Raw genomic sequence first — 13,721 nt, 5'->3', positions numbered from 1 at the left:
AGAATATGCATTCCTTATGTTATTGAATGACAGATTATTTTGATATTTCTTTGCAAAAATTACTTTTCAACTTAATTCCATTTAAGAATTGAATGATAGTTGACACTGCTTTTATTTTGTAGGAGGTACGTCTCAGCCCCAAAGCCATGAGATTGTGACAGTAGGAGACTCCCTGGTGAACCCCGGCATGAGGAATATTGACTCACGTCGCCATAGCTCCCCTTCCCTCTCTCCTCCTCCCCACCCGCTGAACAGACAGAGAGGGATGACCTCCCCACCTCAGACTGTGTCTCGACCCCTTACCTCACCCCCTCCCCTCATCCCCTCCCCGGCCAGAGACCCCGAAAAGTCCAAACACGCCAGCAGAGACTCAGCAAAGAGCCCAGTTCAGAGAGATGATGAAAGAGGTAGACTGTTCTCCACAGACAGAAACAGACAGCAGTCATCCAGAGACCAAGGGTTGAGAGACACAGACAAGGGGAGGGTGTCAAGTCAAGACCAAGCTTCAAAGGACTCTGAGAAGAATAGATCATCCAGAGAACTTGGGCAAAAAGACTCTGACAAGGGCGAAATAGCAGCCAAAGACCCAGAGAAGAAGAGACCGTTAAGTAAAGACTCAGGTCTGAAAGAATCTGAGAGGGGAAGACCTCTTAGTAGAGATCCTTTAAGAGATTCAGAAAAGGGGAGACAAGGAAACAGAGACTCTGAGAAGGGGAGACAGGCAAGCAGAGAGTCAAGCAATAGAGACACAGATAAAAGCAAATCCTCTTCTAGAGATCCCAGCTATAAAGATGTTGAAAAAGCAAGGTCTCTCAGTAGAGATGTAGGGCTGAGGGATTCTGAGAAGCATAGACAATACAGCAGGGAAACAGGAAAAGACTCAGGCCAAGGTAAAGACAGACCGTCGAGCAGAGACTCTGACAAGGGTAGACCTCCCTCTAGAGACTCCAGTTATAGAAGCACAGAGAAAAACAAAGACTCTGGCTCAGGGAAAGATAATAACGCTGGCGGTCAGTCCAAACAAGCTGGCAGTGAGAGTAAGAGCCCCAGACTGGTACCTGCAGGCTCAGGCCAGTCGTCCCCTCCTGTGGGCACTGCTGTTCTCACTGGGCAGCAGAGAGGAGGCAGCACCAAGCAGACAGACAAGCAGGGGAAACACGGAGGCAAAGACCAGGATGTTTCTGCAGGTTTGTTGCCTCGTCACAGGGCCGCGCCCACCTCTAACATCGCCCAGTCTAAGGACAAGCCCAGCTCAGGGAAGGAGAGTAGTGGTGGCACTGGAAATTTAATGCCAGCTTCACTCCATAAGGACTCTGTTGTTGCGAAATCTGGCACCACACAGTCTTCATTTCAGAAGTCCAATACACGGAAATCAAACGATTACTCATCAGGTCCAGCCACAGCAGCAGCTATGAAGCCTGTGTGGCCGTCAAGGACACCAGCAGATGATGACGTTGTCAAGCGAGGCTCCATGCACCTGGCCTCCCCAGCTGCAGCCTCAGCTGCCAAAGACAAACATCCCAAAGTTAAGACGGCAGGCAGCAGAGAGGTGTCCAAAGACCGTGAAAGAGAAAAGACTTTGCAGAACAGCAACAACAGCAACAAAATCCCCCTTCTCAACAATAATACTAAAGCTGCCGGCAGCTCCAACACATATGCGACAAACCCCAGCTCTCACAACAGCAGCAATAGCAAAGCTCCAGTGCTTGGGAACAGCACCAAAGCCCACGGGAAGGCTCAGGGGGAAAAGCTTGAGAACCAGGGAGGGGATAGGTCATCCTCAAAGAGCAGAGAGAATTACTCCTGTCCTGAGAGGAAGAACATTTCCAGTCTGGACAACTTACAGCAGCTGCAGCAGGGTGGTTTGGCTCCAGAGAAAGGAGTGAAGACCTCTTCACAGTCTCACACCAAACCAACAACTAACCAGCCGCCATTTTCCTCTAGAGAGAAAAAGAGATTAGTTAAACCCCCGACTGTAACTCCACTAAAGACTGATATCAAAACTGACCCTAATGGGACCAGCACTGTTGGTAGTATTTCTTCCTCCTGTTCCACGACCACTACCTCCACTGTCTCTCCTGCCGGCCAGGGGACCCGTCGCTCTGCCCGCTCCGCTCTCTTCTCCTCACCCTCTGCCAGCAGCAGTGACAGCTCTGAATCTGACACCCAGACTCAGACAGAGGATCTGCCCAAGGAGCTCTCACGTAGTGAGCTCCGGGAACACTGCAGCCTCCTTACTCAAGGCACAGAGGATGAAGGTGATGGCCCAGAAGATGACCACGACAGAGGCATGGATGATAAACATCACGAGGATGACAGTGACGGTTCGGGGTCGGCCAAGCGACGTTACCCGCGACGCAGTGCCCGTGCACGCTCCAACATGTTTTTCGGCCTCACGCCTTTCTATGGCGTTCGCTCGTACGGGGAAGAGGACCTTCCCTTCTACGGCAGCGGAGATGGAACCGGGGCTGTGGTTAAGAGGAGGACTGGTGGCCGCAAGAAGTCAGCTGAAGGGCAGGTGGATGGAGCAGATGATATGAGCACCTCCTCTTCGTCAGGGGACAGTGGAGAGGATGAAGATAGTGGGATGAAACAGAGGGGTAAAGACCCTTACTACTACAACTTCACCCGGACAATAATTAACCCTGGTGAGGGCCTACCATCTATAGAAGGGATAGACCAGTGTCTGGGAAGAGGATCTCAGCTTCAGCGCTTTCTAAAAGACGAGGAGCAGCAACAACAGAGAGCTCAAGGAAAAGCTGAGGAGGACCTGCGGAATGCTTTGTAAGTACACACACTTATTTTAATGAGATATCTAAATTGTTTTATGAATATTTTCTGTTGTCTTTAATAATCCAACATACTGTTTTGTTGTGTATAACAGAGTCCTTGGCAACAAGCAGCGTATTGGCCAGCTAGATGGCGTGGATGATGGCTCAGAGAGCGATACCAGCATCTGCACCACCAGCACGACGACCACTACAGCCACCTCCTCTTCCACGTCACATAAGAGCGCTCCTAAGAGAAGAGGCAGAGAAAGGCACACTGAGAAACCTGACTCCCACGACTCAAGCAAAGAGGCTGACAGCAGCAGTGGAGCCGTAAGTGGCAACACTCGAGAAGGCAGAAAGAACCAGAAAGAAAACTGTCTTCCTCTAGGAGGCGGAGTCAAGTCCCAGCCGCAGAGTCAGGGTCAGGATCCTCTCGAGGCCCAACTGTCTCTCAGCACAGACCTGCTTAAATCAGACTCCGACAACAACAACAGTGATGACTGTGGTAACATTTTGCCGTCAGACATCATGGAGTTTGTCCTCAATACACCTTCCATGTCCATGCAGGCTCTGGGTCAGCAGTCTGAGCCGTCCTCCTCAGAGCTGCTCCTGGATGAGGGCTATGTTGGAGTGGATGTCAATCGGCCAAAAGACATTCTGTTTGATGACTTTTCCCAGCAGCTGCCCAGTGCTGAGAGTGGCGGCGTGGTGGAAAGCAGTGTGAATAGCTCCATATCTGTAGAGGAGCCATATCTTCCTCTGGAGCTGCCGTCTGACCTCTCTGTCCTGACCACTCGCAGCCCTTCTGTCAACACCAGTCAGAATCACACTGCTGGGAGTCTTATCTCAGACACCACAGACCGCACCATGCTGGGCTTGACCTCCGACCCAGAGGCAATCAGTGGAGAAAAGAGTGGGGACAAGAAAAGAACAGGGCCAGGTGTGTCACCATCAGAGAATCAGCGGGAAGCTACAACTTTGGGAAACAGGGACACACAGGTCACGGAGGGTCACATGACTCCTGAGCAGTTTATTCCTAGCCCTGCCATTGGCCAGGTGGTTGAGCCTCAAAGTAACCAGGATGTTCCCAGGAGTTCTGGCACCCCTGGTTTGCCAAGTTCACCCTCCCTGCCTCTTCAGGGTCAGAAGTACCTTCCGGCGTCTGCTGCAGCTGCAGGCAGCCCCAGTCCAGTTCCTGGTCCAGGACCATCCCAGGCTCAGGTTTCCAGCCCAGCAGTCATCAAACCAGGACCTGACAAGCTCATTGTGGTAAACCAGCAGTTCCAGCCTCTCTATGTTCTTCAGACCGTCCCTAATGGTGTCACCCAAAAAATTAGTGCCACAGGAGTGATGGACACCAGCTCCTCAGCAGTGCTGAGCTCTATGACACTTACCACAGGGTTGAACACCGCTTTATCCACGGCCCAGCCAATATTTCCTGCTGGTGGCAAAGTCCTGGGCACCATGGCTCACCCCTCCCAGATCCACACCTTTACAGGAGCCACACAGACGGGCTTCCAGACGGGAATCCCCAGCACCACCTCAGGGCTTCTCATTGGGTTGCCCCACGACCAGCCCCAGATTCTGGTCTCAGAAGCTGGTCGACCACACGAGCTGGGTCACAGTGTTGCCATCGTGTCAAGTCCCTCCTCCCTCTCTTCTTCCCCGACTGTACTCGCCTCCGCTCACGGCAAGAAGAGGCCCATCTCTCGTCTTCAGCCAAGGAAAAGCAAAAAGCTGGCCCGCTCCCGCAGCCAGCCTACTTTGGCCCCGTCGGAAGTAGGCCCTCCCAACATGACCCTCATCAACCTGTCTTCCCCCCAGCTCACTGCGAGCATCCCTGGTCAACCTGGCGGTCTGGTTGAGTTAAGCACCCTCTCCACTTCTCAGCGCAAGGTCCCAAATATTATCAAGAGACCAAAATCAGGCGGGGTTATGTACTTGGATCCCACTACCCTCCTTCAGCAGAGGATTCCTGGTACTGCCCAGCCTGGTATCCTTGGCCATGATTCCTCCACTCACCTTATACCTTGCACAGTCTCTGGTCTCAACCCCAGTCAGTCAGTGCTGAATGTTGTGTCTGTGCCCCCTAGTGGTGCCACTGGCCTCCTCGCACCAGGATCAGTTTCCCTCTCCACCCCTGTCCTCAGCTCGACCGAGATCACAGGTCCAATTAGCAACCTCCTGTTCAAAGCAAGTCCACACGGCTTGGGCCTGTCAGATCAGCCAATGGTCCTTCAATCAGCAGGAGCTCCTCTGATGTCACAGCTCAGCTCCTCGGGGCAGACATCTATAGCCAGCAGCATCTGCGTCCTTCCCTCCCAGCAGACCTTCAGCATGGCGGTCAACCAGCAAGGAGAGACAGAAGTCAGTAATGTCCACTTACAGCACCAGCCTCAACCTCTTAACAGAGCCCAGACTGTGGACTCCAGCTCAAACACCACCGTTACTGTAGCCACCCCTCTGAGCCCCGCCAAGGGACGTGTTGTTGGAGTGTTCACCCAAACACAAACCTCCGTACACTCCCAGAGCGGCAGAACAACTCCCATTTCCAGATCATCAGAGCAGAGGCCGCCTAACTCCACCACTTCAGGAGCCGAAAAAGGCAAACAGAAAACTAAGAGGAGCAGGCAGAGTTCAGACACAACCAGCGTGAAGAAGCTCAAGCCCTCTCAGACGGAGGAGCATCACGGCAACCCTGCAGGACGACATCACTCAAACCCAAGGTGAGACGGTTATTAATCAGGCTGCTTGAGATGGATTGTGTTTTTGTTTTTTCCCATTTACATGAAGAAATGCGAAGAGTTAGCAATAACCTTCTCAGATGTGTTCTGCATAATGAATGTGACATTGAGGATAATGAGAGCTGTTTGTTCCTGTTTTGTTTTATGGTAAAAGTTTTTTTTCTTTTTTTCTTTTTCTGTTTTTCTTGCCTTTACAACATTGAAAGAAGACATAAAATATTCTTGCTGTGGTCCTCTAACTTCATCTCAGATGTGTACAGATCACAATCCTGCAGTAAAAGATACATCATAATGACTTGTGAAAATAATGTTTTAGTTACTGTATGCTGTATAAGAGTTTGGCTCCAGGACAGAGAAGTGAAATATCTCACCCTGACTGAATCTACAACTCTGAATTTTTCACTTACGAGCTTTGCATAAAATATATTCCAGTTTTGAACCTTTGAATCTCATCTTCTTTGTAAGCAGTTCCAGAGAGCTGAGCTCCCCTGAACCCATGGACACGGGCAAACCCGCAGACAAGACGGCTAACAAGAGGTATGGAGTCATCTAAGCCAGGTGGCCATTTTCATACTGAATATATAAAAGAGTTTTAACACTTTTCTCAAATCTCTTCCAGTGTGCTTGGTAAAAAGAAGACATCTGAAGGTCCTGTGTTACCGGGGAAAGTGGTGGGGAAAGACAAACCATCTGCAGCTGGGGGAGCAGGGTCTCTTCCTGTGGCTTCACCACCCGACCAAGACGGCAACAGCAGGGATACCGGCCTGGACAGCAAACCCAAGAAGGGCATTATCTTTGAAATCTGCAGTGAGGATGGCTTCCACATCCGCTGTGAGAGTATCGAAGGTGAGAGGAAAACAGTTTCCCCTTTACCACATTTGTTATATTCACAGCCATTTTCTTGTTTGAACTCCGGACAGTGTCCATAAAAATCTGGTCTGGACATTGTCTGGAGTTTCTCACGGTCTTTCACACATGTAGCACACAACAGGAGTTTGTTTGTGTCAGAAGCGTTCTCACCTACTAGAAATACTTAGTGTGATCAAGGCGACGGGTGGCGACCGGGTAGAGCATACACGAGGCATGACATATCACAGATTGCACCACGGTCAGGTAGCCAGTTCATAATCTGGTCATAAACAACAGACTCTCTTGCTGTTCCTTTAATTTATCTGACAATATTGGCTTCGGCCCTTGTAAACACAAGCTCCCGAGTCTCGTCATCTCTTCAGTTAGACATTTTCATTGCTGTCTTTGTGCAAATGTCACTTCTGCTTCAGCCTTGGATGTTTGTTTTCCTCCAGTTTTGCACATGATAGAAACGTCAACACGCCCACTCACACTGCATATTCTCTTGACCATTACCTGCTTTATTCACACATGGGCTCAGTTGGACATTAAGACTTCTAGCGAGGGAGCTGGCAAGATAAAGCCCATTTACTGTCCCGTCCTGATTCAGACATTTGCGTTCCTGCACACAGCTCCTCTGGGTAATGTCTTGATAATTTTAGGTTTACAGTGCATATGTGGAAGGGACTTATTTTTCTCTGCCAATGTGCCGTCAGCGAATGGTCAAGTAATGTGTGTTTTTAAAGTTTATAAAGCTGTAATGAGTGGCTTGTTGGACATAATGTAGTGCACAGGGCTGTTTGCAGTCACAAAGAAACAATGTCCTCTTTGTTGCTAAGTGTTGAGACTACATTTTAACACACATTACTGCACATAGAAAAATGCACTTTTCTTCCTGACTGCGTTCAGTGGTCTTTGACAGACAACTAAATCAGTGTAATTACAACCCGCACATAAAAGATTACAGTTCACATATACTATCTGTGTATTCATATAAAGGTAATAACAAAGATTAGACTAAGGTTTAAACACCGAACATGAAAGAGTGAGCTCTCCTGACCCAACTGCCTGTCTCTTTACAGAGGCTTGGAAATCCCTGACTGATAAGGTGCAGGAAGCTCGCTCCAATGCACGACTCAAAGAGCTCTCTTTCGAAGGTGAGGCATCACTCTGACTACATCGCCAAACAAAGAAGAATACATAGGTTGTTGTACATGTCAATGATTAATCGTGGACACGTGTCTTTGCTCCCGCCAGGTGTGAACGGATTGAGGATGCTGGGAGTCGTCCACGAGGCTGTGGTCTTCCTGCTCGAGCAGCTTTACGGCTCCAGACACTGTCGGAGCTACCGTTTCCGCTTCCATAAACCAGAGGAAACCGATGAGCCTCCCATCAACCCCCACGGGTCGGCTCGTGCAGAGATCCACCACAGGTTAGGAAGGGATCCACAAATACACACACGTTATAGGACGTTGTGGAGTGTGTATCAAGATTGTTCTTCTATCGCAGGGCTTGTAGCTAACGGACACATAAGTATTGTATATTGTACACAATGTTAATGGGCAATGCAGGAAATGTGAGCACCACACGGAGAAAACTGTGCGTTTGGATAATGATTGATGATAATCCGTCTTTGGTGCTCCTTATTAGAAAATTAGTTTGAATCAAAGTTGTCACCAAACCTGTTCTGGATCCTGTTAGTGTCTCTGACAGCTGTCTGTCCCATCTGTTTGCCTTCCAGGAGGTCTGTTTTTGACATGTTCAACTTCCTGGCCTCAAAACATCGCCAGCCTCCTGAGTACAGGCCACAAGAAGACGATGATGACGAAGGGCAGCTCAGGACTGCCAGGTCAGTTACAGCACACACCAAACCCTTTTTATGTGTTCGCAGTAAATACAGTCTGTGTTTGTGCTGCTGCAACATCTGAATCTTCCCCCTGAGAATTAATAAAGCTTTTTTTTGTCTTATTATCCACAATTTAGAGAGCTAACAGATAATCATCTTTTTCAATATAGTGTCCAAAGACAGTAACATTTCTTTTTCATGCTGTTGTTGCAGGCGTGCCTCCATGGAGCTACCACTGGCAGTGAGATTCAAACAGCTCAAGGCCACCTCTAAGGAAACTGTTGGAGTCTACAGGTTAGATCAGTGCTGCTTTTGAAAGTTTATTAAAGATAATCACCTTCATTCTTTTTCATCGCAACAGTTTATTGTTTGTCAAAATTATCTTGACACTTAACAACTGAAAGAGTTTGCAAAACAACAGGGTTTAAAATCAACATCTACTGTACACACACTGACTTCACTTCCAAAAACTGTGTCCCTCCTCAGGTCTCCCATTCACGGCCGAGGTCTGTTCTGCAAGAAAACCATTGATGCAGGGGAGATGGTCATTGAATACTCTGGAAATGTCATTCGGTCTGTGCTCACTGACAAACGGGAGAAATATTACGATGGAAAGGTGAGGACTTAATTTGATTACCTTGACTCAAACAGTATTGGGAGCATAATGACATACATAAAAACTGAAACTTGTGTTTTATCTTTCCTCGCAGGGGATTGGCTGTTATATGTTTCGCATCGATGACTATGAGGTGGTAGATGCCACAGTGCATGGCAACGCCGCCCGCTTCATCAACCACTCCTGTGAGCCCAACTGCTACTCTCGGGTCATCACCGTGGACAGCCAGAAGCACATCGTCATCTTTGCCACACGCCGCATCTACTGCGGAGAGGAGCTCACCTACGACTACAAGTTCCCTATCGAGGACGCCAGCAACAAGCTGCCCTGCAACTGCGGTGCAAAGAAGTGTCGCAAGTTCCTCAACTGATATGTAAACAATTGAAAGAGGACTGCAAGTCTGTTGAGCAGCAGTGCCGCGTTGTTCTGAGGTACCGCGGCACTGGCTCCATTTCCTGGGTCCGGTCCACGACGGACCACCGCTGCCAACGGGGCGCAAGCTCTGCCAGTGTCTCTGCTGCCGGTGTTGGCAGAACACAGCATGGGGCAGCGGCTGTGGGTCGTACTGTACATACAGGAAGGGCCATTTTGGAGGAGGGGCCACTTGTAGAAATTCCAGCATATTGTGCCTCCTTTTGTCTCATTAACATTTGGCACGGGAAGTTTCACCTCCAGAGGTGAGTGATGAAACGGTTTGAGCCTTCACAGCATCGCAATATTAACTTTATTTTACATTTGGATGATAAAGTTACCCCTTCAGAATTTTTTACATTGGCCCATCCTCCTTAATTTTCTATAAATGTTATGGTCCACTAATGCTGAGATGTGAACATAGAAGAAAAAAAAAAATTCAAAGAACTTGGTTCCATTTTACACCAAAGTGCAATTTGTTGAAGGGACTCGGAACAGTAATTTTACAAGAAAGAAAAATTAGAAACTTGTTAGAATTGTTTCCTTTTTTAAAAAAAAAATCTCAGTGTCAGCTGTTATTGATGCACATCTCCCTGTCTGAATGTGCCCTGATGCCTTCAGAGCCGTTGTGATTTACTGGAACCTTCCCCTAACCGGGCTTTTTTATAAAAGCTTGCAGGTGTGTACATTAAACACTGTAAATAGGAGCTGCTTGTGTCAAAGCAGCCTGATAAGAGCTGTACAGGTGGAAACACTAGGGGGAGCAGTGTCCACACAAAGGCAGAGAGAAACAAAAGAGACAAGGGGGGTAGATATGTAGATTTGTTTAAAAAGCAAAAGGTTATTTTTGGCCGTTGGTGTAAAGGGTGATATCTGAGGTTGATAGCATCCGTTGTACTTAAACTGACTTTTAGTCTGACAGCTTGGTAGCTATGTAGACATGTTATTGATGGGATTAAGCTTCTGGCCTGACAGAGCGAGGCAGCTAGAGATTCTGGTGGACTGACAGCCAAGGGACTGGAGAACCCTACTGATGTGCTTTAGTAGACATATTTATAATTTTTTTTTTGTGGAGCTGTGATCCAGAAACAGCCGTGGATCTTACAGAGACGTCGAGACACGCGCATGCTGCCGTTACTATCAAACTTGTTTTTGGTAATTACATAATCACGTTCCAAATTACAGCAGCAGAGAGAACCAAACATCACGCCCTTGAATTGAATTTTCACACAGCTCTTTTTTCTTCTAGGCCTGTTGTGATAACCATTAATATGGACAATGTTTTTTTATTTGTATTAAGTCTTGTTATCTTGTCTTTTTTATTATGGACAGGGAAATATCATGCTTGCTTTTAAAAAACAAATGTAAATAATGTATATTTTTCTACAAAAAGACTTAAAAAGCACTCACTAGTGAATAGCACTTAATGATGGTATTTATATTTTTAAAAAATCGTATTTATTTTATTGCCATTTTTTGTAGGAAATAGAGGTTTACAAACACTAATGCTTGGTCTCTATGTTTTGTATTCCGCTGCCTTTTCAAAGTTGTTTTTTGTTGTAATTTCTTTTCTTTTTTTTAATTTGTAGCCTGAATGTTTTCTTTGATTCCAAAGACTGACACTGGTCTGTGGCTTGGTCCCGTTGAGTTCAGTCCACCAGTAGCTCTTTTATCTATCCCGGGCCGTTTGGTCAGACCTGACGTTTTTTTGTTTGTTTGTTTTTTAAAATCCAGTTCTAGCTGGCAGTATGGCAGTCATGTGAACTATTATTATGCACTTGAGAGAGTTAAGATTGTTGATCCATAGCAGATATCGCCATCTCTCTCTCCAGCCTTATCGTCTCCACACCACATCACACCGAGAATCGAGCCCACCTACAGGCGGCTGCCAGGCACTGGTATTGAAACGAGGAAGTTTTTCTTGTCACTAATCAACCATGGGTCGACAGCCAATTGGCACATGTGTAAAATCAAAGAGTCCCATCGAAGTGTTTGTCCCTCTGCAGACTTAAAATAAAGAGGTGCCTTTATTTTAATGCTACCGACAGCATTCATTGAACCCCGTTTTATTAAAGAAACCACTTCATCCTGGTGACCACTCATCAGTGCTCATCTGGAAATCACTTTTTAATTCTTATTCAGTCTCCTCGTGGTTTGCCTTAGTTTTAAATGAGCATGCCTCGTCTCTCTTACAAGCCTTCATGCCCTGGACCGAATATTTTGATCAGACTGTTTCGACTGACTGGTTCCACTATGCGACTTGAGTCTCGTTTTTGTCCCTTTTTAATTAATTTATTGTCGTCCGCTGTTCATGCTGACTTTGTTATCACCTAAAGGCCGTTAGCGGTTCCTCCCACGCTGCTCCTTGTCATTGTGAACTGAAACAAAAAACATGACCCACACATGGTTTGCACTTTAGCTGTGACACAGGCACTGAATAGACATAGGAAGACTCTTTCTCCAGACAGACAACTCCAATGCTGAAACCACAAGCACAGATCGTCACTGAGAATACCATGTGCATCAGGGCCCTGATCTTATACCTGACTTGGATCACGACGGGTTGGTCTTGATGATTCTTGAGAGTGGCGTTTGAGGCTCTAGCAAAGTGCACTTGACTCTTTTTCTGCAACAAAGTGAAGGCAGGGACCACGCCAGCAGCCCGATCATTTCTGAAGGTGCAGCGTGTGCAGACCTCGGCTGTTCTTTTCCATTTTGGGCCCGAGATCAAGGCGCCCCCCTAACCCTGCCTGACGGGCCGGCCTCGCGGTCGCACAGCTGCACCTACATTGGGCTTGCTGAGTTCAGCTGCTAAGGTCAACAATGAATGTATATTCCTCCTCCACGTCACCAGACTTGCGATGATGTTGATACCTTGTCAGCTACATTTGTTTTCAGTTCTTGTGTCGACAACGTTGGTAGATATGGACGATGTGTAGACCTCAAAATCGGGCGGCAGTTTCATTTCAGCACTGGGAATAATACTGAAGTGTGAACAGCAGTGGCATTTCTGTCTGCAGGACAACAGGTTCTTACCGGGTTAGATCAACACTTCATGCTAGCGTCGGCGATAACAGTTTGCTGATGCCAAGGGCTCTGTCTACGGCTCTCACCTCTCGAGATCCACTTCTGAATTTTCAGTGAACAATAAGTCATTTATTTCACTGTTCAATGGCGTACAGTATATACAATAAGGAAATGGTCTCTGTTGTTTCTTTGGACTTCATTTTACCACGCCACACCAGTGGCCCTTCTCCGTCATTATCTGTAATTATAGTATAAATACATAACAATATTATACGGAAACATGCATAGTAATTTCTTGTACTTTAGTATCTATACAATATATGGAATGGACAGACAAACTTAGTTACAGTAGCAAAACAGCAGATTTATAATGGTTAATAGCAATGTTTCAATGTACTCTATAATGGTTTTGTGTTACAGTACTATCAGATGAAACTAACGTGCATCATTCTTTTGTATATTGATATCCAGTACCAATTTTGCTGTGCCTGTGTGTGTTCCTTCGTCAGCAAGGAGCGCTGCAGTTTTTCTTTTCATTTTCTTTCTGGAAAGGAACGGTTTTCATGTGATGAGAAATGTAACTGTATTAATGTGGTTGTGAACTTCTTGAGGTCTGCCATTTTGTTGTTTTATTCCCCCCCGGTTGTTGTAGTGAATGTTTTTCTGTTTTTTCTTTGTACGTTTTAACAGGGACTTTTTTTTTAGACTTGATGTGGTATAAATTAAGAGAACGGTTTGTGGAGACTGACCAGGAGTTTTAAAGATCCCACCAAAATGGCGTTTCGTTTTTTAATCCATTTTGGGAAAAAATCTCCCGCGTCTCCCCGACCACCTCTCTCTCCTCCGAAGCTTTGGTTGTACTTATTGTGTACTGTTTTTTGTAGAAAGTCATAATGCTGAGATGATGCTGATGTTGAAAACATTTAATTTATTTATTTTGTGCAACATCCACCCTGAATTGTTCTTTTACAAGTCAAGGTTCGGGACAGGTACGAGTACGTTAACATGTATTTGTAATTTTCTAATTGTTTCTTGTGTATAGAAGTTATCAGCCTAGGATGGGATGTGGTGTCACAGAGAGAGTGGACTACAGGATGTGCAACAAAAAAAAAACAAAAACAAAAAAAGAGGGATGGTGGATCATGAACAGGCTCGTTTCTTATGCCTTGAATATACCTTTGTCTTATCAATATTCCTCCTGCTCTCTGTAATAACGGTATTCACAAGTTCAACAGTCATATTTTCTCCCGTTTTAACAGTGTTCTTTCAGTACACATCAACAAAATGAAGGAAAACCACCACAGTGAAAATAGACCACAAACTACTTGGTTGAATGTATAATTAGGAAACAAAGCTGTACATAAGTGTAAAAAGAAAAGTTTCTAATCATGTTTATTTTCTATGCACTTTTTTATTTAAGTGATAGTTTAAATAATAAACATGTCTCCTTTACTCTT

At 46.3% G+C, this 13,721-nt stretch overlaps 1 protein-coding gene across 6 annotated transcripts in view; it reads left to right on the top strand.

The window, feature by feature from the left end:
* The window catches only part of kmt2a (lysine (K)-specific methyltransferase 2A), a 45,935-nt gene extending 32,214 nt beyond the window's left edge, over window positions 1–13,721 (top strand). For 5 of the 6 annotated variants that reach the window (XM_050059232.1, XM_050059215.1, XM_050059206.1 and 2 more), the window contains exons 25-34: window positions 123–2,784; window positions 2,885–5,497; window positions 5,981–6,052; window positions 6,135–6,361; window positions 7,447–7,521; window positions 7,622–7,796; window positions 8,106–8,213; window positions 8,424–8,504; window positions 8,697–8,826; window positions 8,921–13,721. In XM_050059232.1, coding sequence (XP_049915189.1) covers window positions 123–2,784; window positions 2,885–5,497; window positions 5,981–6,052; window positions 6,135–6,361; window positions 7,447–7,521; window positions 7,622–7,796; window positions 8,106–8,213; window positions 8,424–8,504; window positions 8,697–8,826; window positions 8,921–9,196 — 6,419 coding nt within the window. In that variant the 3' untranslated portion in view covers window positions 9,197–13,721. The remainder of the gene's footprint in view (window positions 1–122; window positions 2,785–2,884; window positions 5,498–5,980; window positions 6,053–6,134; window positions 6,362–7,446; window positions 7,522–7,621; window positions 7,797–8,105; window positions 8,214–8,423; window positions 8,505–8,696; window positions 8,827–8,920) is intronic. The other variant, XM_050059197.1, reaches the window with a different exon arrangement.

Source organism: Epinephelus moara, chromosome 2, assembly GCF_006386435.1.
Source record: "Epinephelus moara isolate mb chromosome 2, YSFRI_EMoa_1.0, whole genome shotgun sequence".
Taxonomy (NCBI): domain Eukaryota; kingdom Metazoa; phylum Chordata; class Actinopteri; order Perciformes; family Serranidae; genus Epinephelus; species Epinephelus moara.
The sequence above is the reverse complement of the archived record's forward strand: the minus strand, read 5'-3'. Positions and strand labels throughout refer to the sequence as shown.